Source organism: Alternaria dauci, chromosome 3 (genome assembly GCF_042100115.1).
Source record: "Alternaria dauci strain A2016 chromosome 3, whole genome shotgun sequence".
NCBI lineage: Eukaryota > Fungi > Ascomycota > Dothideomycetes > Pleosporales > Pleosporaceae > Alternaria > Alternaria dauci.
In genome coordinates this window covers 1,435,824-1,459,437 of record NC_091274.1, presented here as the reverse complement: position 1 = coordinate 1,459,437, position 23,614 = coordinate 1,435,824, and the positions used below count along the sequence as shown (strand labels likewise).

Sequence of the window (23,614 nt, the reverse complement as noted above, 5' to 3'; positions counted from 1 at the left end):
ATTCTCGGCATGCTGCATGGCACGCATATTTTGCTGACATGCCACGCGATGGGTATTCTCAAGATGGCATGGAGATGTGGCAGCGCTTTGTTGGACTGGGCACGTTTGGACAAAGACTGCAAGGCAGGAAAATGGGGTTTCTTTTTTCATGGTGGTGAAAGAGGGCGTAGGTGATGCGTGTTGGTGGTGGTGCTGCTGCTGCGGGTAAGCTGCTATTTGCAGTGGATAATGGCTGCTGGTTGCAAGGTTGCGACCAGCTTAGGGCTCGGAATGATTCCGAGTGGCGAAGGTTTCAAAGAGATTTGGGGGCGGTGAGAGCCCCGTCGGTCGGTGAGATGACGGGTGAAGGGGGTACGCGCAACGTGATGAACAGGGTCTTTGTTGTGGGTCTGGGGTAAAGAAGACTGCGATTTGCTCGGTTGGACTGCCTAGCTAGGGATGAATTGGGAATGGCGACCCCATGTCGGGCAGGAATTGGGTTGTTGTTTGTGATGGGCGTAGAGTACGTTGTGGAGATTAGAGATTGCGATGTTCGAGATGATGACTGGAAGCGTTGCCACCAAAGTAGGGCAAAGGAATTGAGTCACTCGAGGACAAGAAAGAATATGCAAACGTAGTAATGTTTGATTTGTATCAGGGTAGGCGTGATTTGTCAATGCACCTTCATGTCATCTTCGATCTTGATCGCACACCTTCCTTCTGGAAGCCAACGCCAAGAAGCATGCAGATGCGCGTCACGGCTAGGAAGTAGACGAACGGCACGTTACCCAGATCAATGGCGTTCCACTGCCAAAACGCCCAGTAGATGTGGGTTCCGAGGGGCAGCACCGTGAGCAAATGGCCCAGGTCGGCGAGAAGCAAGCCGACCATGAAGGTCTTCCAGACTTTGACGTCTGTCGTGGCGCGCAGGACCGAGGCTTCCAAAAAAGCAAGTCCTAGGTACAGATTCGCTAACTGCGACATGACTATGGATGTTGAGATGGGAAGCGAGGCGGCCGGTGAGCTGGCTGCATGCGTCAAGCGCAGGTAGGTGGACTGGAAGAAGTGTGCATAGATGGCGCCTGTGAGGATGGAGAGGGGCTCGAGCCAGCAAAAGACGAAGCGATAGACGCTGGGGATTGCTGGCGCGGGTGGAGCGGTGGATGGCATGCTGTTTGGGCAATGGGCTGGCCTGTTTCGCGTGGTCTGGGTTGTGTGCTCAGCGCGATTCAAGATGGTGTACCGCTCCGCAACCTACGGCGTACCGTGGGAGCGGTGTAGCACAAGAGACGCACGAGGCAGTAGAGTGGCAGGGCAGCGGAGAAGCCGGATGCAACAGCAAGTGGTTGAGCGGTACTCTTGCACGTAGCAAAGAGTCGACGGCGTGTGTAGTGCTGGCATGATAAGATAAGTCGTAATTTGCAAGGGGTGGGTCCCCCCGTCTGGAGCTGCTTGGGTGAACAGACCACGTTCGGGAGGCACTCGAACCGGCGTGAGATCGGCTGAGTCGTCTCCTGGCCTAGTGGGTGGCACGTCGTCCGTCTGGCCTGGTTAACAAGCTCTGTTTTCCCTTTCTCCTACGTGCTAATCCCCATGCTATAAACCTCGCCTTTTTCGACCTTTCCGTATCCTTGCTTTCCGCTGCCGTCCACCCTTTACCCTCCCTTTTGCTTCACTCTCACGCACACGCTCTCTTAGTCGACCCCCGTGCCCTGCCTATCCCGTGACCTTTAGAAATTTGCTTGCCCTTCACCGTAACACGCAGGGCTTAGCCGTCAGCATCCCGGGGAGCATGTATCGCAGGCAGTCTGTCCTGTCGCACCGACCAAAGACCTCTTCCGACGTTGACGACGACAACACGTACGCCACCGCCCTGCCGCCGCCGCACACGATGAAGCGGACCATCTCGCAGACATTCCCTACCCACTACCACCAGGACGTCAAAGACACCAACATGTTGGACGCCGTCAACGAAGCCTCCATGGCCGCCGACGGCCTGTCGCAGCATTCACAGGCCAGCTCCTTCTCGCGCGCGTTTGGTGCAGTCGCCGGCAGTTTCACCCGCCAAAAGACACGCCGGCGCATGTCGTCCGTGTCCTCAGCAACACCCGCACAGCGTCGTCGGGGGTCCATACACTCTCTATTCGAATCTCTACCCTCTGCAAGCGCCAGCCACAAGTCCACGACGGAACTACCACAACCTCCACAGCAACAACGAATGCTCCTGCAGCACCAGGACTCTGGCATTCCCACTTTCCAGCTCCAACCACAAAGCACAAGCTCAAAGGCCTTTGCTCCCTTCAAGCGACTGAGTAGCATGCGCCGTCGCCCCACAGCTTCAGGGTCATCGACAGACGCTACCAAGGCCCTCTTCTCCTCTCCACCCATCTCCTACCCCAGCCAATCTGTGCCCGGCGCCGCTGCCCGACAAGCAGCCGCCGCCGCCAACCAGGATCGCCAGAACCAAATACGACGCGAGCAAGAACACACCCATCGATTCCTCAATGGCCTCATCACCACGTCGATGCGTGATGACGACATCAAGGATAACGAGAGCGGTGTGGACATGACGTGTGCTTCTCCCATTGTCCGCGCCGATAGTGTGACCGAGAAGAAGATGAGTAAGTTGGCTTGTCAGCCCTTAATGGAGCCGCGCTAATTGTGTTACAGTCGATCCTTTCCAGCGTCTGCCTGCCGAGCTTGCTACCACTGTGCTTTCAAATCTCGACGCCGCGTCCCTCGTGCGTGCCGAGCGCGTCTCTCGCAGCTGGAACGAACACGCGTCGTCGCCGCACGTATGGCGAAATGTTTTCCTGCGCAAACACGAACCCGAAGTACACGTCTCCCCTGCGCCAATACAGATGGGCGGCTTGGGTACCGGCAAGATGGCAGGTGGAAACCCAGCGCCTGCACAAGACTGGAAGCAGATGTTCAGGGCGAGAAGCACAATCGACAGCCGGTGGAAGGCTGGTACACCTGCTGCCATTTACCTCAACGGCCACACAGATAGCGTCTACTGCTGCCAATTCGACGAGAACAAGGCCATTACCGGCTCGCGTGACCGAACCATTCGTGTGTGGGATCTGAAGACGTACAAGTGTATCAGAGTATACGGCGGCCCCAACCACCGTCCAACCGCCAACACACCACCACCCATGGACGAGCGACCCGAACGTGTCATCAGCCATGCCTCGCTCAATGGCACCAAGGCTGGCAACGAGATCTACACGGTCCCCGCCGATTATCACGATGCCTCCATTCTGTGCTTACAGTACGATAGCGAAATCATGGTGACGGGATCTTCAGACTATACCTGCATCGTTTGGGACATTACTGGCGAGGAATACATTCCCATGTACCGGCTTCGTGGCCACGAGGCTGGTGTCCTAGACGTTTGCCTCGATGACAAGTACATCATCTCCTGCTCGAAAGACGCCATGATCAAGGTATGGGACCGCAAGACAGGCAACTGCGTTCGCACTCTAAAGGGCCATCGAGGGCCTGTCAACGCTGTTCAGCTACGTGGCAACTTCCTTGTTTCTGCTAGCGGCGACGGTGTAGCGAAGCTGTGGAACCTCGAGACTGGTGTTTCGATCAAGGATTTCCCGTCCGAAGACCGTGGTCTCGCAGCTGTCGAATTCTCCGATGATGCAAAGTACGTTCTCGCTGGTGGTAACGACCACGTCGTTTACAAGTTCGATGCCTCCACTGGCGAGCTAGTCCACAGCCGCGTCAAGCATGACGGCCTCGTACGATCTCTTTTCCTCGACGCTTTCAACGGTCGCATCGTTTCCGGTTCGTACGATCAGAGCATACAAGTGTCCGACTACGAGACTGGGCAAACATACGCCGTGTATAAGAATTGGACCACGAGCTGGATTCTCTCGGCCAAGAGCGACTATAGGCGTGTCGTCGCCACGAGTCAGGACGGTAGGACCTTGATCCTGGACTTTGGCCACAACGTACCGGGATCCGAATTGCTCGCTGGGTCGAAGTAATTGCATATCACAGCTGGACCGACAATGGTACGGTCTAGCCCGCCCTGAGCTAGATGGTCTTGATGACTTTTTCGCTGTATCCTTGAAGCAGCTCCTCCCATCCTCAGCCATATATACCTAGCAAGGTGGCATATATACCCCTCCACGGAAGGTTTAAGAGAAGCGACGGAAGCCGACATAATCCTGCGATAATACGTTTGAGGTCAAAAAGTTTTGTTGTCGAAGAACAGGTGTGCTGGTTTCTGGAGTAAAGCATAGCATTCATCAGCAAGCGTCCGCGTCATCTCCCATGCGTAGCTTTTTATTCATTCCCACTGTTGTTTTATCTTCTTCAGTCTTGTTCTGTTTCATGTTAAACTGCATTACTAGCATATATATTGTGGGTCGTGCCTCTTGCCACGTTTCCCTTGTACTTCGAGCAATTAGATCTTCCATTTGTCATCATGTTGTTGTTTTTTGGGTGGTGTTATATAGATGTTGTGCATAGACGTCGGGATGGAGATGAACGAGCGTCGAAACGACGCTCTTTAATATGAGCATCACATACTTCACTTTTGGTTCCCTGTTGGTGATGTGTCTCGAATCCTGCGACATCCAAAACACGATTAGCTGCGCATCAGCGCCAGTCAGAGAAGAATGAAAATCAGACAAGAGAGTGTTATAACATGTTCAGCGCAAGGGGTATATGAATCAAACAACACAACACACTCCTCACCAAGTGCCTCTCTTCATCCCCACATTCTCTGCCCTTTCGAACCAACCCCCACTCCTTCCCTTGGTCACGGTATCCATCCACGTCTTACTCCTCCCTTTACTCGCCTTGTTCGTCAAGGACATGACAAGCGGCACCTTCTTCCTTCTTTGCGAGTTCTTCTAACCCTCGTTGTTCTTCTCGTCAAGACAGATGCACAGTGCAGCGATGAGAGCCATGTCTACTCCCGGTGCAATTTGCACACCGTAGGTTTGCTGGCCGAAGAATATGTCCTTGCCGCTAAGAATCTTGCGGTCGATGCGGGCGACTACCAGACCTGTTCGCACGTTAGCACCCAGTTCTGCTACGAACAAGTTTTGCTGTTAAAATGACGGCGAAAGGGTGAGTGAGAAAGGAGGCACGTACCGCCTTGTGCTTCATCTAGGATATCAGCTCGGGTGTCGAAGAAGTTGCCGCGCATGGTGAGGACTTCTTGTTTTCCATTTGACGAGGTGAAAGTCGCTGTTGCTTTGGATCCGAGTACTAGCACCTGTCAGTTACATCTCTATCCCCCATGACCAGTATCCTTCCCCCCCCCCCCCCCCCCCCTCCTCTTTCTTGCCCTTTCGACATCAGACGCGACCACTTACGTTTAAAACTACTCTTAACCTCCATGATCTTATCGCCCTTTGCACTCTCCACCACATATGTAGAATGGAGATGAAAGTGCTCCTTGACAATACTACACAGGTGGTTTCCTTGCATATCGAACATTTTCTTACGCCCAGTCAGACTCATGACTTTTCCCTCGACCTGGAGGACCGGCGTGCCATTTGCGAGCTTGATGCTGAAACTGTCGCCGCTGAGCGAGATGACTTTCTCTTTGAGGACGAGTGTTTCTGGGCCGGCGGCAAAGAACTGGGAGAATACGCCAATGGGCTGGGGTGCGGGGGCGAGAGAGGCCATGGATAATGATGGTGTTTGTTTGGTACTGTTGTTGATGTTGGTGTTTGCCTAATGAGAGAGGGCAGTCGGGTATGAGGCTGGGTATGAGAGGATAGAGTGTTGTGTTTGCGGTATTCAAAGGTTGAGGTTGTAATAGTAGAAACTAGGTATGACATTGGTGTCAGCATGACTCTTTAATCGTTTCGATAGAGGTAGCCTTACGCGACACTAGCAAGCGCATCTGACGATCGTGGGGCAGTGCACATGGTTAGGCAAGCGTGGCTGGGGCGGAGCGCGGCTGATCACCCGAGAAGGCTGACATCAAGGAATCGGGCTACCCTATCATGAGTCTTCCAAGGTGATGCAGAACACTTGGATTGTCTGGGACCAAGCGATCATGCATGCTGACTGGAAATGAACCAGGCAGACTTGACTTGACGGTCGAATCAAATGCTACCTGGAAGCTGAAAATAGAAGCAGAGTGCCTCGCATCACTGTTTCAACGTGGCGCACGCAACTGTAGTTTGTGGTTTTGTAAGATTGAACTTTTGAGCATTAGCAGAGACCATGTTGAACTCCACCGAGACCTCTAGTCCCCAATTCCTTTACGCGCCCCAAAACACATGACAAACATGGCGACCATATGCACAAGGCTGGCCTCGAGGAAGCGCAGCTTAGAATATATACACGGACCATAGAGCCGATATAAACAAATGGTCGAGACCTGAGGACTTCTCCGTCAAGTCACACCGACCGGGGTATGAAACTAGGCACCGCTCTGATCCGGCAGTATCGTGAAGAATAGAACTAGTATGACAAAGGTAAAACAACAAGTAACAGCAGTGGAGAAAACCGACAAGACATTAGTTCTGGGCTGCTAGTTTGCAGCCGGATTAAGGACAGTATAGGGTGAGTTGTGGAACGTGTCGAGCGGGTCCTGGGGTATACAAGACAAGACCGACGAGAGATGCGAGATGGCAGATGCAATGCGGGATGAGTAGTACGCACGTTCATGCGTGTCGTGAGGTAAGGAAATTGCTGAGTGAGAGTAACAAGGCAACAAAGGACTAGTGAATCATTCAAACGTTCTCCGTAAACCGAGATGACCTGGATCCATCTGCGGACGGCAGACTTCTTCCAAGCGTGCCCCGAGGTGGGACATCTGGGTTCGGAGATTGTGGCGGGCTGAGGTAGTGGCGGTCCGCAAAGGGATTGCCATCGTCAGGATGCCGTATGACTGGCGTCCTGGCTGGGCTGGGCCGAATGTTCATCTGTCCCGACTCTCGAGTCGTCGAGTTGTCGCCAATCTCTTTGCCAAACTCTTTGGAGATACCCGGGCCGCCATAGGTACCGTGTTCGTCTTGGTAGAAGGAGGAACCAGACATTGTCCCGCCCTGAGAGAACTGATCTGATGTCATGCCTTCACTGAACGCGGACGGGAGTTTGCGACCCGACACCCTCTGGAAGCTCCGTTCGCCACCACTCAGGTTGGTTTCGGCCGTCTTGCCCGACATGGCTGAGAATCGGTTCAGAAAGGCAATAGGAACCAAAGTGCTGCTTGTAGTAGGTGCTTGTCTCATTGACTGGTTGTTGTCGGTGCGATCGTCGCCAGTAAGTTGTAGAGCACCACCCTGTCTGCGCTTGTGACGTCGCAGAAGCAGCAATATTATGGCCAGGATGAGCGCGGCGCCGGCAAGACTGCCTACTACACTTCCAACTACTTGCGGAGTCTCGAGTGGAGAAGGACTGGTATCAGCATCCGCATCAGAGACAGCTGCTGTGGTGGTGGCAGCGGGGGCAAACGCCGTTCCAGACGCATCCCCACCGGCGCCGCCATAGTATGCTGTTGTTGAAGCTGCATCAGAGACGATATCCGTGCTGCGAGCAGCAGACGATTCTGCTAATGTCTGGGAAGAAGGTACTCTGCTAGACGAGGATGAGAATTGCGATGTTGATGCTGATGCTGACAAAGATGCAGATGTCGAGCGAGTCGGAACTGCCGCTATAGTTGCAACGAGTTCAGTCGATGTTGACGCAGAGATGCTGTCGAGGGAAGCGAAAGAGGAAGATGGTAAGAGGGAAGCGGTGCCTGTAGAATGTCAGACAGGATGATGATAGTGAGAGCACCATCTAACTTACTGGGCGCAGTCGAGTTCAGAATGAAACTAATGTCTGAAAGCGGCGCGGTATCTGGGGCTGGAGATGGAGTCGCAGTGCTCTCGGGGCCACCTGTAAGGATAGGGGTTGCGCTGGCGAAGTCGGAGCTGACTGGGAGTTGGGCAACGGGAGCGCCCGTAGAGTATGGATACGCAGGGACAGTAGGAACAGCAAGGTCACTCGGAAATGGTGGGACGGCTGGGACAGATGGTAGCACAGCGGAGGCAACTGTAGGGACTGCTGGTACTGCGGGCACAGCAGGTAAGGAGGCCGAGGGAAGCGGCTGCTGGGCTAGGGGAACCACCGAGGGATTTGCTCCGGCTGAAGTTGCTGCGACGGCTGCGACGATGGGCGCGGTGGGTCCATTTGAGGCCTGAGGAGTGACAGGCGCCAATGTCTCCTGAGCGACCAGACTTCCATTGGTGTCGACAGTGGCGACTACTTCGACGGCGACGGCGACCGTCTTGGTGTTTCCTAGCGCGGCGCGGCGGTGAAAGAAGCGATGACCTCTGCTCATGCTGTCTCTGGCTCTCGGGCCGGGGACAAGATGCTCCTTGGCTGGGACCTCCTCTTTCTCTGCAGATTCTGGCACGCGTTGTTGGCGGGGCGGGACGATTTGCGCTTGGTGACGGAAGCGCGAATCGACTCTGGATATGCTGGAGGGCGTGGCGACGGGGTCCATAAAGAAGCCGAGACGGGAGGTGGGCTACGTGGGGGATGGTGATGCTTCCAGAGTATCGGTGGCGAGTTGGACGGGTTCACGGAACATGTGTTGTAAGGACAGTGGACAGTAGGAGCAAAGGAGCGGACGTATGGGCTTGGGCCAATGCAGGGGTCCAGTCAATGGAGGTTTTTTGGTTGTTTGCGTGTGAGCGAGTGAGGGTTGTGGTAAGGAATGGACGCCAGGTGACTGACTGAGGGCTGGGCTGGACGGGCAACGATCAGCAACTCACATGTCACGAGGGGGTGAATGAGACGGGTACCGGAAGGCGATCAGTAGGCCAGCATTTGCTTCGCGATGGTCGCGCGTTGGGAGGGGGCGGACGGGCTGGTTATGGGGACGTCGGCGCAGGCAATTTCTAGCGTTGGTGTGCGGCAGAGGGTATGCAGTGCGCGGTGCAACGGGGTGGGACCAGACGTGGTGTCGATGTCGCGCGACGGCGGCGGCTCCAAAGGCTGCGGGAGTAGTGGGCGTGGAGTCGTTCCTTGAGGGGTCCCTGTGGCCGGAGTAGGGTGGCGCTGGGTCCGTGGATTGGCGACGTCGCAGCGGAATCGTCGTGGGAGAGAGGGAGCAGAACGCTATGGGTACGGCGCACAGCGAGAACAGGCTGAGGAGACGAGAAACCGTTTGGGGTGGGTAGGCCGTTGGCACAGACCGTATGGGAGTGATTGGCCCGCAACCGAGATGATATGTCCAGGAATAGCAAGACCCACCGGTGCACGATACATACAATGGACACGCCCGCTTCCCTACACGCGCACACGACGTCGAGGAGAGGGCGAGTGGTGACGGAGCGTTCGTCTATGCAGCGTGCATCCACGTCTGCGCCGCCCGCAACGTTGCGCTGCTCTTCCACTCTAGGTCCAGCATGTATCGACGTCGGAGAATTGGCGTACCACGGTAGAGAAGGGCTTGCTAGGCTGCTAGCCAGCCGTCCCGCGCTGCAGCTGCAGTGGCGCCGCGCCAATCATGGAGCGGCGTCCAGGTACCGCATTCTGGAACGCCGGTATGCAGGTCCATGGCCCACGCCCGCAAAGTCTGTTATTCTTAGGCGCCCGCCCTGTTGTTGTCGCAGTGTCGCACCTGCCGTTGTCGCACAAGCACCCTCGAGTCGGCCTAGCCACACTGGGACGCCTGCGCGCCCTCACCACCACACACGCCTCGTGTCGCCCTCTCTGGCGTATTGCCAAGCCCTTCAAGTGCTATATCGTTTGCCAGGGTGGCCTTTGTACCTCACCACCAATCCGCCTCGCCAATCACCACTGCATCAACACCCATCTAACAGCAAATGAAGACATCCACGCCTGTCTGCTGTTGTGATCCGGCCATGCCGCTCACCATGCCCCTCTCTTCCGTCACTGGCAAATTGTGCGCGTCTGCAGTGCATGACTTTTCCGCATATCGTGTCACGGACAATAACAAACCTTAAAAAGGGGCCTTATTGCCTCAGTCTCAGTCTCAATCTCAGCCATCAACCGCTATATGCTCGAGTCATGCAGCTTAAGATGGACATTTTCATGGCCAGTATGACTGACACGGGCGCAACCTCGAAACGCGCACACAGGAACCGTTCGTATGCCAAGGCAAACGTCGGCGAAGAGCTACAATTCCGTCGCTACTTCTCCCATCTTTGTCTTCAGGCCTCTCTTTGAAACACCTCACGACAAAGACTGTGGGTCTGCCTTCATCGGGTTCCACGCACTCAACTGCGATTGCCGCATGTTCCAACACTGCGTCGGGTTGCGCACGCTTCTGCTCTAGCTGCAATGCAGCGCATCAACTGCCCAAAGCTGGGAGACCGACTTGTCAAGATTACATCGCCATGTCTATCTGCTGTGCATATGTGAATGTGAACGTGAATACGCCGGGTGGCGGGCGGATACGACGTCCGCCGTATCGATACGGCCCTGCGTATCCCATGACTTGTCACCTTTACCCCACATTGTTGCGCCCCTCCAGACTGAACGTCCTACCAAGCTGTGCCAATACTCTCCCAGTTCTCAAGCCACACACCATTGTACATCATCCGCGACTGCTCTCATGCTGGCCGCCAATCCAGTACCAGGTACAGTCACGATCGACAATGACGTCGCCTCCAAGTCAGGCAGCGTCAAAACGCCCACCGCCCCTTCCTCCGCGAGCCTCTTCAACAAGTGACGCGCCGCCGCCATACTCTGTCATAGGCATGACTTCGCAGGATCCCCGCTCTTCTTCAACACAGTCGCTTGTCCCTGATCCTACCCAAGGCGACACAGGGCGACGGCGCTTGATGCTCGTCTTCATCCATGGTTTCATGGGTAACGAAACAAGTTTCCGGAGCTTCCCAGCTCACGTCCATAATCTTGTCACCATCACACTTGCCGAATCTCACGTAGTTCATACAAAAATCTATCCCAGATACAAGTCGAGAGACTCGCTCGAAATCGCGAGAGACAATTTCTCGAGATGGTTCGGTCATCCCAATTGTAAACATGCTCAGAACTGACACATGTCAGGCTAGCACCACACGAGGATCAATGGACCGACGTCATCTTACTCGGCCATTCCATGGGTGGTTTGCTCGCTGCCGACATTGCCTTGGTGTTTCGACATCGCATCATTGGCATCGTGAATTTCGATGTTCCGTTTCTGGGCATGCATCCTGGAATCATCAAGGCCGGGCTAGGGAGCCTTTTTAATGCACCGCCAAAGCCGCAAGATGCAATCGTGCAGGATGCGGATATTGGCAAGAAGCCTAGCAGGATGAGTACGATTTTCAACCCCAAGCCGACAGATCCCAATTACAACCCGGCCTTCCCAAATGATGTTCATTTGGCGAATAGAAAAGGCTGGGAAAATAGCCTACACTGGCTCACCAAGCACTACAAAGATGGCTTGAAGGAAGCCACGAAGGGCCTTGTCAAGTCTCATTTCGAGTTTGGCAGCGCAATGGCCGACTACAAGGAATTAAAAGAAAGATACGCCAAGGTGCGCGCACTAGAAGAAGACGATGAAAGTAAGAGGAGATCTGGTTATCCTCGAGCTCGTACAGTACCTCGTGTACGCTTCGTCAACTACTATACTGCAAGCACTGGGAGACCCAAGAAGCCGAAATCTCCAAAGTCACCATCTCCATGTCGGCCTTCTAGCCAGCAATTACAGCATCAGGATAGCAACAGAAGCGCCTCAAGTGAGCCATCACGGTCATTCCAACCTCAACTAGAGTACCAGGAGACACCTAGAAGTGCGTCAGTCACATCATCAGAACCAGAGATGACTCATGTACATCCTGAACCTATCGAAGATAGCCCCAAGTTATCCATCCAAGTCCACGAGCATCGAGAGGACGGTATTGTACCTGTCAGTCCTGATGAGCCACTTACAGCCACCAGCCCAATCGGACCTCACGCCTTTGGGGGGCCAACCCACGAAACCACAGGTGCACCAAACTTACCAGAGATCCCACCTATTCCACAGGAGCCACCATTCGTGGATCTGATGCAATTCTCCGATAAGGCTCAGCGCAAAGCGGCAGAGAAAGAGCACGATCAGGCACTCAAAGTGTATCAAAAGGCTGTCAAGATGCGTAACAAGACCATAAACGAACGGACCAAAATGGAGGAGAAATGGGAAAAAGACAAAGCGAGAGAGAGGAAGGGACGAGAAAAAGAGGAGAAAAAGAGGCAGGAAGAGCAGGAGAAAGCAAGGAAAGAGAGGGAGAGTGACGACCGGAGAAAGGAAGAGGAGGCAAACAACATGTCCAGAGAAGACAGACAAAGGCAGAAAGAAAGGGAACAGAGACAAGCCGAGGCAGAGCAGCGGGAGGAGGAAGCGCGGCAGAGACAAAGAGATGCAGACTTGCGCGATGGAAAGATACCCGCAGAAGACACTGCTAGGTCTGCACCTGCACCTGCACCGACACCTGCAACAACCGACTTGGAGGAGGATGTTGGCGCTATGGAACTTGGAGATGGGCCGGCCCAACACGGTCATCAGGGACCGTATAGTCACTATGAATTCTCTCGTAGCGGAATCATGAGCCAAGAATCGCCAGACGACCGCACTGATTCTTCATACACCCTTTCCACCATGGACAGCCAAAACAGTCGTCGGGAAAAGACCGGATCAGAGGAAAATCCGCCTGCCAAACCCAAAAAGCTCAAGAAGTTCTGCATGCTACCACCAAAGGACGCAGATGGAAACAAGGACCCTACATGGATACGAGTCTTGATGGAGAACATGGACGAGGTAACAGCTCATACTTCGCTTTTCTTCATCAACGAGACGTACGAGAAGCTCGTCGGGGATGTCGGTGCAAGGATTGAAGAATGGGTAAGGGAGGCGGATAGCGCAAGAGTAGTTCGCGAGATGAGTGAGATGGAAGACATGAGGAAATCTTGATTCAATGTTTAGGATACCCAAACGATCAAATGAAATTACTGGGGATGGTTTGTTGGTTCACCCTCGAGTGTTACGCGCTGCTGGTCCACCCCATCTGCGGCGCAATAGACATGACTCTCCCACCAAAAACTAAACCCCAAACGCCCAGACCTAGTATCCCCGATCCGCCATTAGCCATACCCGCCCATACTCCTCCTGCTACCGCCCAGCCCAGACTCAATGTACCGAGTAGTAGGACTACGAGCTCGCTGCCCCGTATCGCTTCATTGAAGTTGTCGACGAACGGGATTTTGGTTTGATTTTTTTCGTTCCAGAAGTTTGCCATGTGCACACGGGAGAGATATGCAGCAGCGGCATTTGCAGCACCAGCGCAGATGAGTATTTTTGTAGTTGCAAGGCTGGGAACTATGAGCAGGGCAGTGGATGTGAGGAAACTAAGTAGAAGCTAGAGTTGTTGTTGTGTTAATACCATCTCCGGGTGGGTTTAGAAAGGGGATTCAAGCATACTGTCACGGTGCCGCTGGTCTGCGTTGACCTGGTCTTGTGCAGTCTCTGTGCAGCCGTGTTTGACCATTCTGCAGCCTTTTCGCTCTTTTCTTCGTACTGCTGGAGGCGGGTTATGTTTTGGTAGGAGAGGTAGAGGCCGTAGGCGCTGAGGGCCGAGGTGAGCCCAAGCTGGAATATGCTGACGGTGTGTATCGAGGGTGAGAACATGGTTGGTTAAGGTGAGAGCGCGCACAGCTGCTTGGTACCCAAAGTCAGACGGGTGTTGTGGTGTGTATGTTGATGGGGGGTGCTGAAGTTTGGTGGGCGCAAGGGACACTACGTCATCGACTGTGTTCAAGGCTCTTCCGGTAGAACCTGGGCATCTGCGTCACTAGCTTCTGCGCTCCAACGCGACACCAACGCGACAATGTGAATGCTTTCACAAGATGATTGTGGTTCAAGCAAGCAAGAGCCACGTCGTGCTTCTCTCCTCTCTGTTCTGACCACCGATGTCAATGCCAGAAGATGCACACCTGGTACGCCCTTTCGTCTTGTGCGGCAAACGACACAACGGAACATGTATCGCGTCCAGACACAACACTTCATTCACATGGTGCATCTTCCTAATGCTAGTGTCTCAAAGAAACTGGGAAATAACACACTTAGGTAATCGCGCGCTGTTCACGTACGGTGCCGTCCGAGGCGTCCTAATTAATCCCAGGCTACTGAACAACTCAATCATAAACTTCTCCAATGGTATCAGCGCGAGTAATGTTGGCTACATGTTGGCGATATGAATTGATAGTCAAGGCGGAGTCAGCGTAGAAGAGGAGCTTGTAAGGGCTGATAAAGCCTGGTCTTGAGTGTGACCAGCTGTCAGGGCTGGCGCTATTTGTAGCTCCGGCGGCGGCGTTTGGCTGCGAATGCCCCGGCATCTTAGCGCTGGTGTCAAAGGCCGACCGAGCTATGGTGATGAGGATCATCTTCCCGACCTGCGCTGCTACACTCCGTTGCCAACATGGCTTACACAAGCATAATCTCTTGTACTATTTCTGTTTTGTCGCGAATTCATGTTCGTCTCTAAAACTGCCACGCGGAGATGCTTCCAACATGGACACCCCAATTGCCATGTCAGGAGCTTGGCTACACACGTACCGCGGGTACCGATCAGTCTTCTGGATGTAGACACACCGCTCGACTACGACTGACAAATCCTGCGGCTCAGGTCTATCAAGCATGGTTCGCAGCGCCCGCTGACCCTGGCGGAGAAGGTACTCTACAGCCATCTGTATGCCTCGACTGAACACCACTGGTCTTTGGACGAAATCCGGCGTGGAGAGACGCTATTGCATCTCCGACCTGATAGAGTCGCATGTCATGACGCGACGGCGACGATGGCATTGCTGCAGTTTATCAGCGCAGGCCTTCCGAAAGTACAAATACCCACTACAGTACACAGCGACCACCTCATTGTATCACGCGACGGCGCTGTAGATGACCTGATCCGTGGAAGAAAAGAGCATCAAGAGGTTTACGCCTTCTTGAGCAGCGCATCAAAGAAATATGGTATCGGCTGGTGGAAACCGGGAGCTGGCATCATCCACACTACCATTTTTGAGAACTATGCTTTTCCTGGTGGACTGATCATCGGGACAGACTCTCACACGCCTAATGCCGGCGGCATGGGTATGCTGGGAATTGGTGTCGGAGGCTCGGATGCAGTTGATGCAATGGCTGGCATGCCTTGGGAGCTCATGTGTCCACAGGTTGTAGGCGTACGACTTACGGGCCGTCTGCAGGGCTGGGCCTCGAGCAAAGATATAATCTGCAAACTTGCGGGTATACTCTCTGTCTCTGGTAGAAAAGGCAAAGTTCTCGAGTTCCTCGGTCCAGGCACAGAGACACTAGGCGCAACAGCTATGGCGACAGTCTGCAACATGTCAGCTGAGATTGGATCAACTTCCTGCATCTTTCCCTACACCGAGGCTACATACCGTTATCTTTCGGTGACAAAACGTGAGGATATCGCGCGTCTGGCAAACAGCTACAAGGATGTTCTGTTGACAGCAGACGAGGGCTCAGAGAAGCATTATGACGCTGTTATTGAAATCGACCTAGACTCCTTGGAGCCACATATCAATGGCCCTTTCACACCGGACCTCTCGCATCCTCTTTCACAAATGAAGAATGCTGTGACAAACAATGACTGGCCTGTCGAAATCAGTCATGCCATGGTAGGCAGTTGTACTAATAGTTCATACGAGGATCTGTACAAAACGTCACAGCTTGTCATTCAAGCCAAGGCTGCTGGTTTGCCGCGTGTGAAGACGCCATTCCTGATCTCACCGGGTAGCGAAGATATACGTGCAACTGCAGAATCAGAGGGGATCCTCCAGACGTTACGCGATGCCGGCGCTGTTGTGCTGAGCAGTACGTGTGGCCCGTGCGTCGGACAATGGCAGCGTACAGATGTCGACGTCAAGGGTCGTGAGCGAAACACAGTAGTGTCAAGCTTCAACCGCAATTTTGTCGGTCGACACGACGGAAATCCAGAGACCTGCTCATTTGTGACTTCTCCAGAAATGGTTACCGCCTTCGCCTACGCTGGAAGATTAAATTTCAACCCTATTATCGATTCCCTTTCAATTGAAGGATCTGCAGAAGGGTTCCGATTTACGGCGCCAACAGATGTTGAGCTACCTTTGCAGTTCGCCGTCGGCGAGGACTTTTACCAGGCTCCAATTCATGATGCCGACCATGTGGCCGTCGACATCGACCCAAAATCCGAACGCCTGCAGCTGCTCGAGCCATTCAAACCCTGGTCTCCAGGCTGTGCGAAAGATATGTCGATTCTCGCCAAGGTCAAGGGGAAGTGTATGACTGATCACATATCTCCAGCAGGCCCTTGGTACAAGTACCGAGGCCATCTTGAGAACATTAGTCACAACATGCTTCTCGCAGCTTCAAACGCCTTTCTCTCCTCCGACTCTCGGTTGCTCGGCCACACCATCCACCCACTGACCAAAGAGGCCAGTCTTATCCATGAAGTCGCCCGAGACCTGCGTGATCGAGGAGTAAGGTGGTGCATCGTCGGCGATGATAACTACGGCGAAGGATCGTCGCGCGAGCACGCCGCCATAGAGCCGCGTTTCCTCGGTGGTGTGGCAATCATAGCACGCTCTTTTGCCAGGATACACGAGACGAATCTCAAGAAGCAAGGCATGCTTCCTTTGACATTTGCAGATCCCCGAGACTACGACCGTATCCAGTTGGGCGATCGTATTACGCTACAAGGTGTCGAAGACGGCGAGCTACGACCGGGAAGGCAGGCTAGCATGCGCGTAGAATGCGCGCATGCAGGAGAGTGGGTCGCACGGCTCAACCATAGTTACAGCGAGGGGCAATTGAGGTGGTTGAGAGCAGGAAGTGCGCTGAACCATATCAAGCAGACAGTCTTGAGGGGAGGTTGTTGATCGATGTTAATTTTGCACGTCTATTCTGTTGAGGCAGACGTCGGGAAGTCTAATGGCAGCTTGGGATGGCGAACTTTAGCGATGCTCGCCAGTGCTGAACAGTATTACCTCGGCGCTTTTGGCTGAACCGCTCGGTCTAGCCAGCTGGTATAATGTAAAGGCGCCACGGAACCCCGCGCTTGATCATCTCGGCTCTGATTGGCGGAAGTCCCACGCTGATCTACCAGAGCACGCCGACGCGTTCCTGGGATCCCTGGAGCCGTTTCCCGTAGACGGTGGCCAGCTAGTTCGAAGCACCCGTTGACTGTACGTAGTTTCAATGTCTCGTGTCGAGATTCAGCAGACCTTCACCATGGCCCAAAGAGCGCTGCTTCGTACAGGCCGTGGCCTGACGCTCACCCCTCGCTCGCTGCACATCGCCCGCTTCTTCAGTACTGTTCTCGATACCCCAGTCGACCCAGGAACTCAACAATTACGCTCTGTGGCCACGCCAGGCTCCGTCTTTGAGAATGCACTCCATGCCAGTGCTCCGAGGACCAACTGGACAAAGGAGGAGATCTCCGAAGTCTACAACACTTCGCTGATAGATCTCACATATGCATCGGTATGTCCAGCAACTCTGTTGCAATCTGGAGATTCAGTGTCTTATCAATCTCACTGCAGGCTTCGGTGCACCGGCGCTTCCATGACCCCGCAGCCATCCAGATGTGTACACTCTTCAACATCAAAACAGGAGGTTGTAGCGAGGATTGCTCCTACTGTGCGCAGTCATCGCGTTACGACACCGGTCTGAAAGCTACGAAACTGTCTTCAGTTGATTCCGTTCTCGAAGCTGCGCGAATTGCCAAAGAAAATGGGAGCTCGAGATTCTGCATGGGTGCTGCCTGGAGAGACATGCGAGGTCGCAAGACGAATCTCAAGAACATCAAGGAAATGATCAAGGGCGTACGTGGCATGGGAATGGAGGCGTGTGTTACCTTGGGCATGGTCGATGCTGCGCAAGCGAAGGAACTCAAAGACGCTGGGCTGACTGCATACAACCATAATGTTGACACTAGTCGGGAGCACTACCCGAGTGTCATCACAACTCGCACGTACGATGAGCGACTCAACACCATCAAGAACGTTCAAGAGGCTGGCATCCACGTGTGCACTGGCGGTATACTTGGTCTGGGGGAGAAGGCTCGTGACCACGTCGGTCTCATTCACACCGTTGCGACGTTGCCCGCCCACCCTGAATCCTTTCCAGTCAATGCCCTGGTTCCAATCAAAGGTACTCCACTTGGAGAGACCGAGGCGATCTCCTTCGACGCCATTCTGCGAACCATCGCTACTGCGCGCCTAGTCATGCCAAAAACTATTATCAGGCTGGCAGCTGGTCGCCACACAATGCGCGAGGAGAAACAGATTATGTGTTTCCAAGCGGGTGCCAATGCTGTCTTCACTGGCGAGAAAATGCTGACTACCGCTTGCAATGGTTGGGAAGAGGACAAGGCCATGTTTGGTAGATGGGGACTCAGGCCAATGAAGATGGATGAGACAATTGGAGAGAGGCGCAAGCTTCCCGGGCAGGATGAGGCAGAGGCAGTTGTTGCTGCTGCTGAAGCAGAGGCAACGGTTCAGGCACTTGCTTGAGGGCCATGCTAGTCGCCATAAGACGGCTACTATAAAACGATTACAAAGTAAAAAAACACTTGGGCATTCATTCAAAGCTAAAGTTTGGCTCTCGCAACTGGCTCCTGTATATCACCTTGTTGCATCTCAGCTGCCTGACTCTCACACCATCTTCCAAGGAGTTGAACAAGCCTCTCGAGATCCGCAGATGTGTTGCCGGCGTGTAAGCAGATTCTAACTCTAGCAGTACCCACTGGCACTGTCGGTGGTACCACAGCTCTAACCATCATGCCGTGGCTTTGCAGGAAGCTCGCCAATACCTTTGGCTTCGCTAGCTGCACTGCAAAGATGGGCGATCTTGGACATGCACTCGGAATTGTTAGGACTCTATGAGCCGTATTCGAGAGTCTTTGGAGATGAGTCAGGCTGGTGTAGAGATGCTGCGTCAGACTTTGTAGATGAGCTTGTAGCTCAACACTCTGCCCCGATCGGAGAAGTCGATATGAAGAGCGGATAAGGGATAGTGAGGGGTAGGACAGGAATGTTGTATAGATGAGTGGACGTGCGTAGTTGATCAAGTAATGCCGAAGGGTATCCGAGCCCAGAAGGATTGCTATATCAGTGGTCAGCATTTGTGCTATACTCTGCTATCAGGAAGGGAAGACGTACCTCCATTAGCTGCCAAGGCTTTCCCAAAAGTGTGTAATCTTGCGAATATGCGTTTTTCGAGTCCTAGTTCGCACACCAATCCCCTGCCCCCTGGTCCCAGCACACCTGTAGAGTGCGCCTCATCCACCACGACGTACCCTCTTTCATGACCTAGAACTTCTTCGACTGCACTGACCATCTGTTGCAAAGGGCATACGTCTCCGTCCATGCTGTAGATAGATTCCAATGCTACGAAAACATTGCATCTTCCTTCGTGTACACCATATTGCTCAGTGAGAAGACCTAGCAAGACCTGCCTCAAGGCCGATACGGAATTGTGTTCGAAGGCAATCAACTTGGCTGCCCGTGATAATCTCATGCCGTCATGCACACTTGCATGTACAAGTTCATCGTAGACTACTACATCTCCCGGCTGGGGCACGCTCGCAAAGAACCCTGCATTTGCGTCGAAACCACTGTTGAAGAGCAGTCCTGCCTCAGCTCCATGAAAACACGCAATCTCCTGCTCAAGTTGCTCAGCATATATCGAGTTGCCATCCAGGAGTCTTGATCCACCGCTGCCCAGTGGAAGACTAGTCTTTTGTAGCTCCTGAATGTATAACGACTTGAGTTTGGGCGAACTGGAGAGCGAGAGGAAGTCGTTGGAGGAGAAGTCGGTCTGACCGAGAACAGGTAGGGTCAGGTTCCGGAGTGTTGAGTTTGTGCGTCGACGATCGAGTAGTTCTTGCAACTTGCTTTGCAACGGCATTGGGTTCGTTTCATCTCCCATGTCTTGTGGTTAATTGTGATAGTATGGAACTTGGCCAGTGATAACGTGACCATCGATGAAGGCGTGGAGCTGACTACGGGGGTGGAGTGGCAGCATCAACGAAAAGCTGGAGGTAAGCGTGGGGTCTGCCGCGTATTGCCGCGTCGTTGAGACGTTGCAAAAGTAAAAACATGCTCATTAGCTAAAACACTGCATAAGCCGACCCCTCTGTGCCGCCCGACGTGCGGCCATGCAGTTGTTGACTCATTACATTTGTACCTGCATGCTTAGCCTCGGCCTAGTCGCGTCGCTCCTACCGTTACCGTACCGGTAGCGCCTTCCCCACATTGGCCAGCTACAGCCAGATGGCAATAGCACACTCCTCAACCTACCACCGCCCGGACGCGACAAAGACATGGCGAAGGTGCCAGGAGCATTATGGAAGAACACTGTTGCAGTGCAAATTTATGGTGCCAACACAGGAGTCGGTAAGACCGTATTCTCGACGCTCCTAGGTGCCCACGTAAGCAAGCACCCGAAGTTGAAAGTACAATACATCAAGCCCGTATCCACTGGTCCTGCTGATGAAGCCGATGATAGGTCAGTGTACCTGTTGGAAATCCCGACGAGTGTCTGCAATATGACTGACTGCACATTAGCTACGTGCACAAGTATAGCGGCCAACGGGTTTCCACACTGTTCAAATTCGATAAAGCTGTAAGTCCGCATATTGCGGCAAGAGGAGCAGACCTCATTGTGAGTTTTGCCGCAGTAGCCGCACTTCTACAAGCAGTGGTTGACAGCCCAAGCCCAGCGATGAGCTCATCAGCCAAACTGTTTTCAAGACCGTCCAACAAGAAGCAAATGCGTTGGAGCGGGGGTATAGGGGTTTCTCAATCATCGAGACGGCTGGCGGAGTTCTCAGCCCAGGACCTTCGGGCACACCGCAGGCGGACATTTTCCGACCACTACGGCTTCCCTCGGTGCTCGTAGGCGACCATCGGTTAGGGGGTATCGGCTCAACCATATCAGCTGCAGAATCTTTGAAGATACGAGGATATGATATCGACGCTGTAATATGTTTCGACGACAAAAGTCAGTATAAGAACGCACCGTATTTGCAGGAGTACTTCAAGGATATGGGAATATCGACTTTGATTCTACCATGGATTCCAGATCTCCAAGGTACCGGACCAGGGACAAAGGAAGAGACGGAGATCATGCAAAAGTACTACACATCGCAAAGTGATGGCAAGGCAATGTACACCGTTGCTGAATGGCTGAATGAACGCCATCAAAGGCGGATCATCGATATGGGGACTATGCCACACAGAACAGAGAAGGCGATCTGGCATCCATTCACGCAGCACAAGCATGTAAAGAGCGCAGAAGATATCATGACTATAGATTCTGCGTATGGCGACTATTTTCAGGTCAAACGCAAGGGTAATGATGAGGAGCCCCATGCTGAGAACCAGATCTTGTATCCTGCATTCGACGGCTCAGCGTCATGGTGGACGCAAGGTCTTGGACATGGAAACCCCCGATTGGCGCTGGAAGCAGCATATGCAGCAGGACGATTTGGTCATGTCATGTTCGCTGGTGCCACACACCAACCTGCGCTTACTCTGGCGGAGAATATCCTTCGCAATGGGAACAGTGGAAACGAACCCCGTTTGCGGAAAGTCTTCTACACTGATAACGGCAGCACAGCGACAGAAGTTGGTATCAAAATGGCGCTTCGTGCTGCTAGCAAGCGCTACGACTGGGACAGCACAAAAGAGTCCATAGGTATCATTGGTCTCAAAGGCAGTTATCACGGAGACACAATCGGTGCCATGGATGCTTCCGAGCCATGTGTCTTCAACGAGAAGGTTGACTGGTATCGTGGGCGCGGCTTCTGGTTTGACTATCCAACATTCAAACTCAAAAATGGTCGATGGGTAGTTGAACCGCCCAGAGGTATGGAGAAAGAGCTAGGTCCAGGTCAATCTTTCGAAGACCAAGATGACATATTCGATTTTGCTGCCAGAGGCACAGCAGTCCGTTACGAGGCCTATATTGAGAAAACGCTAGACGAACTGGTAAAAAAACAGGGTAGAAAATTTGGTGCGTTAGTTCTAGAGCCCGTGGTTCTTGGGGCTGGAGGTATGCTATTCGTAGATCCGCTCTTCCAGCAAAGTCTGGTGCGCGTCGTCCGTCGCTACGATTTCGCAAACGGCTCCAAAGCCGCAGATCCTCAGACCGAAGACAGGCTCGCTTGGTCTGGCCTTCCCGTTATGTTCGACGAGGTGTTCACGGGGCTGTATCGTCTGGGTCGCTTTTCTGCTGCCTCATTCCTCAACGTCCATCCTGACATCAGCGTAAATGCCAAGTTACTCACCGGAGGTCTGCTTCCGCTTTCGATCACGGCCGCAAGCGACTCCATTTTTCAAGCCTTCTGGGGCGACGAGAAGTCGGAAGCTCTCCTCCATGGACACAGTTATACTGCTCATGCAGTGGGATGCCATGTTGCAAACAGGAGCCTAGAGACCATGAAGCGCTTGCACACTGGCGAGGAGTGGGATGAATTCAGGCTGCCATGGTCACCCAAACTTCAAAAGTTGAGCGCAAAAACCAGAGAAGGAAAAAGAGATGAGTGCACCTGGAGTATGTGGTCCAAATCCTTTGTAGAAAGCGTGTCAGGACACGAAAGGGTCGAGCATGTGAACGCTCTGGGCTCCGTCCTGGCAGTATCACTAATTGATGAAGATGGCTCGGGTACGTCATACCGGTCTCCCCTATGTTTTGCAATTAACACGGCCTAGGTTATAATTCTTCAGCAGCGGTTGGTCTTCGAGACGCTCTACTACATGACGTATCCGAATCACAGGTTCAGATCCATTCGCGCATATTGGGCAATGTTATCTATCTCATGGCGAGCATGACTGCGACGCGCGCGCAACTCGGTCTGATTGAGGCAGCGTTCAAAGAAAAACTGGATAACGTCATGAGGGCGTAGAGACTTAGATTGAGCGGGCACACGTACCCCACCATTTGAAGATGTATATGGGTAGACTGGTAAAACGGGATTCCACGTTGCTGCTCTTATGATTAGCAGAAGTCGTAGATCAGATCAAATCAGAACATGATAGGTTTCCGGATATAAAGACCATGAAAGTGTCTCGGACAGGATGCTGCGTAGGTAAATTGCGAGCCATGCGGAGCGCCTCCGGCATGCATACGCAACCACTTCAGAGGCTAGACCCGAGCCGCTGTCTCGGTGTGTCGATAGACAGTGGCTATAATTCTATGCGCACTAATGTACGTCGGCTTTCCACATCTCGGTCTGGCAACCTGTCCGGGGATACTTGTCGTCAGGAGGACGAATGGCATAGATGCGTTTTTGGTGATTCCCATTCCATAGGGCTCTAGGCCACCACCGTGCAGTCTTTCGCAAAGTATCCTTTTCGTCGGGTTTGCTTTTGCTGCTCCAACAGTGTCGATGTTGTCGGAGGCTTGCTTCCGATTGTTTTGGACGTGGATCCTGTAATGCAGGGTCTAGTTCTCATCCTCTGTGCACGGTGATCCGAGGTGTGACCGCTGCACGAGCGCGCGCTATTTGTCTACACGGAATCAATATAGTACTGCTGTTCTTTCGGCAACCTGCGTGGTTTTCCTCAACATCAGACGGAGATATCGTTGTGTTTTGACGTTAGCAGGTATCGTAATGTTACTCTAATTCTCTGCTAAATGTCCCAACGAGCACTTAGA

General features: G+C 53.3%; 8 protein-coding genes across 8 annotated transcripts; 5 read left to right on the top strand and 3 right to left on the bottom strand.

The window, feature by feature from the left end:
• The first annotated feature begins 1,555 nt into the window (after window positions 1–1,555).
• ACET3X_004140 (uncharacterized protein) lies at window positions 1,556–4,514 on the top strand. The gene is made up of 2 exons (XM_069450312.1): window positions 1,556–2,600; window positions 2,650–4,514. Exons 1-2 carry the CDS (start codon window positions 1,772–1,774, stop codon window positions 3,975–3,977), a joined length of 2,157 nt encoding a protein of 718 aa, XP_069308118.1. The 5' UTR covers window positions 1,556–1,771; the 3' UTR covers window positions 3,978–4,514.
• A 336-nt stretch (window positions 4,515–4,850) lies between these two features.
• Window positions 4,851–5,634, bottom strand: ACET3X_004139 (uncharacterized protein; the record flags this gene model as incomplete). Its single annotated transcript, XM_069450311.1, has 3 exons — window positions 4,851–5,005; window positions 5,095–5,211; window positions 5,319–5,634. 3 exons carry the CDS (start codon window positions 5,632–5,634, stop codon window positions 4,851–4,853), a joined length of 588 nt encoding a protein of 195 aa, XP_069308117.1.
• Window positions 5,635–6,692: 1,058 nt separating this feature from the next.
• ACET3X_004138 (uncharacterized protein) lies at window positions 6,693–8,452 on the bottom strand (the record flags this gene model as incomplete). The annotated part of the gene is made up of 2 exons (XM_069450310.1): window positions 6,693–7,702; window positions 7,753–8,452. 2 exons carry the CDS (start codon window positions 8,450–8,452, stop codon window positions 6,693–6,695), a joined length of 1,710 nt encoding a protein of 569 aa, XP_069308116.1.
• A 2,224-nt stretch (window positions 8,453–10,676) lies between these two features.
• Window positions 10,677–12,871, top strand: ACET3X_004137 (uncharacterized protein; the record flags this gene model as incomplete). Its single annotated transcript, XM_069450309.1, has 2 exons — window positions 10,677–10,939; window positions 10,987–12,871. 2 exons carry the CDS (start codon window positions 10,677–10,679, stop codon window positions 12,869–12,871), a joined length of 2,148 nt encoding a protein of 715 aa, XP_069308115.1.
• A 70-nt stretch (window positions 12,872–12,941) lies between these two features.
• Window positions 12,942–13,585, bottom strand: ACET3X_004136 (uncharacterized protein; the record flags this gene model as incomplete). The annotated part of the gene is made up of 2 exons (XM_069450308.1): window positions 12,942–13,316; window positions 13,379–13,585. The coding sequence occupies 2 exons, from the start codon at window positions 13,583–13,585 to the stop codon at window positions 12,942–12,944; spliced, it is 582 nt and encodes a 193-aa protein (XP_069308114.1).
• Window positions 13,586–14,751: 1,166 nt separating this feature from the next.
• ACET3X_004135 (uncharacterized protein) lies at window positions 14,752–16,830 on the top strand (the record flags this gene model as incomplete). Its single annotated transcript, XM_069450307.1, has 1 exon — window positions 14,752–16,830. One exon carries the CDS (start codon window positions 14,752–14,754, stop codon window positions 16,828–16,830), a length of 2,079 nt encoding a protein of 692 aa, XP_069308113.1.
• A 276-nt stretch (window positions 16,831–17,106) lies between these two features.
• Window positions 17,107–19,956, top strand: ACET3X_004134 (uncharacterized protein). The gene is made up of 2 exons (XM_069450306.1): window positions 17,107–17,434; window positions 17,494–19,956. Exons 1-2 carry the CDS (start codon window positions 17,150–17,152, stop codon window positions 18,463–18,465), a joined length of 1,257 nt encoding a protein of 418 aa, XP_069308112.1. The 5' UTR covers window positions 17,107–17,149; the 3' UTR covers window positions 18,466–19,956.
• Window positions 19,957–20,239: 283 nt separating this feature from the next.
• Window positions 20,240–23,000, top strand: ACET3X_004133 (uncharacterized protein). Its single transcript, XM_069450305.1, has 4 exons — window positions 20,240–20,461; window positions 20,521–20,617; window positions 20,671–22,621; window positions 22,669–23,000. The coding sequence occupies exons 1-4, from the start codon at window positions 20,277–20,279 to the stop codon at window positions 22,860–22,862; spliced, it is 2,427 nt and encodes an 808-aa protein (XP_069308111.1). The 5' UTR covers window positions 20,240–20,276; the 3' UTR covers window positions 22,863–23,000.
• Window positions 23,001–23,614: the final 614 nt, after the last annotated feature.

Coding starts and splice junctions, on each gene's coding strand:
- ACET3X_004140 (XM_069450312.1), top strand. CDS start 1,772: ATGTATCGCAGGCAGTCTGTCCTGTCGCACCGACCAAAGACCTCTTCC. Junction 2,601..2,649: donor TGTGACCGAGAAGAAGATGA/GTAAGTTGGCTT, acceptor ATTGTGTTACAG/TCGATCCTTTCCAGCGTCTG.
- ACET3X_004134 (XM_069450306.1), top strand. CDS start 17,150: ATGTCTCGTGTCGAGATTCAGCAGACCTTCACCATGGCCCAAAGAGCG. Junction 17,435..17,493: donor TAGATCTCACATATGCATCG/GTATGTCCAGCA, acceptor ATCTCACTGCAG/GCTTCGGTGCACCGGCGCTT.
- ACET3X_004133 (XM_069450305.1), top strand. CDS start 20,277: ATGGCGAAGGTGCCAGGAGCATTATGGAAGAACACTGTTGCAGTGCAA. Junction 20,462..20,520: donor GCTGATGAAGCCGATGATAG/GTCAGTGTACCT, acceptor ACTGCACATTAG/CTACGTGCACAAGTATAGCG. Junction 22,622..22,668: donor AATTGATGAAGATGGCTCGG/GTACGTCATACC, acceptor AACACGGCCTAG/GTTATAATTCTTCAGCAGCG.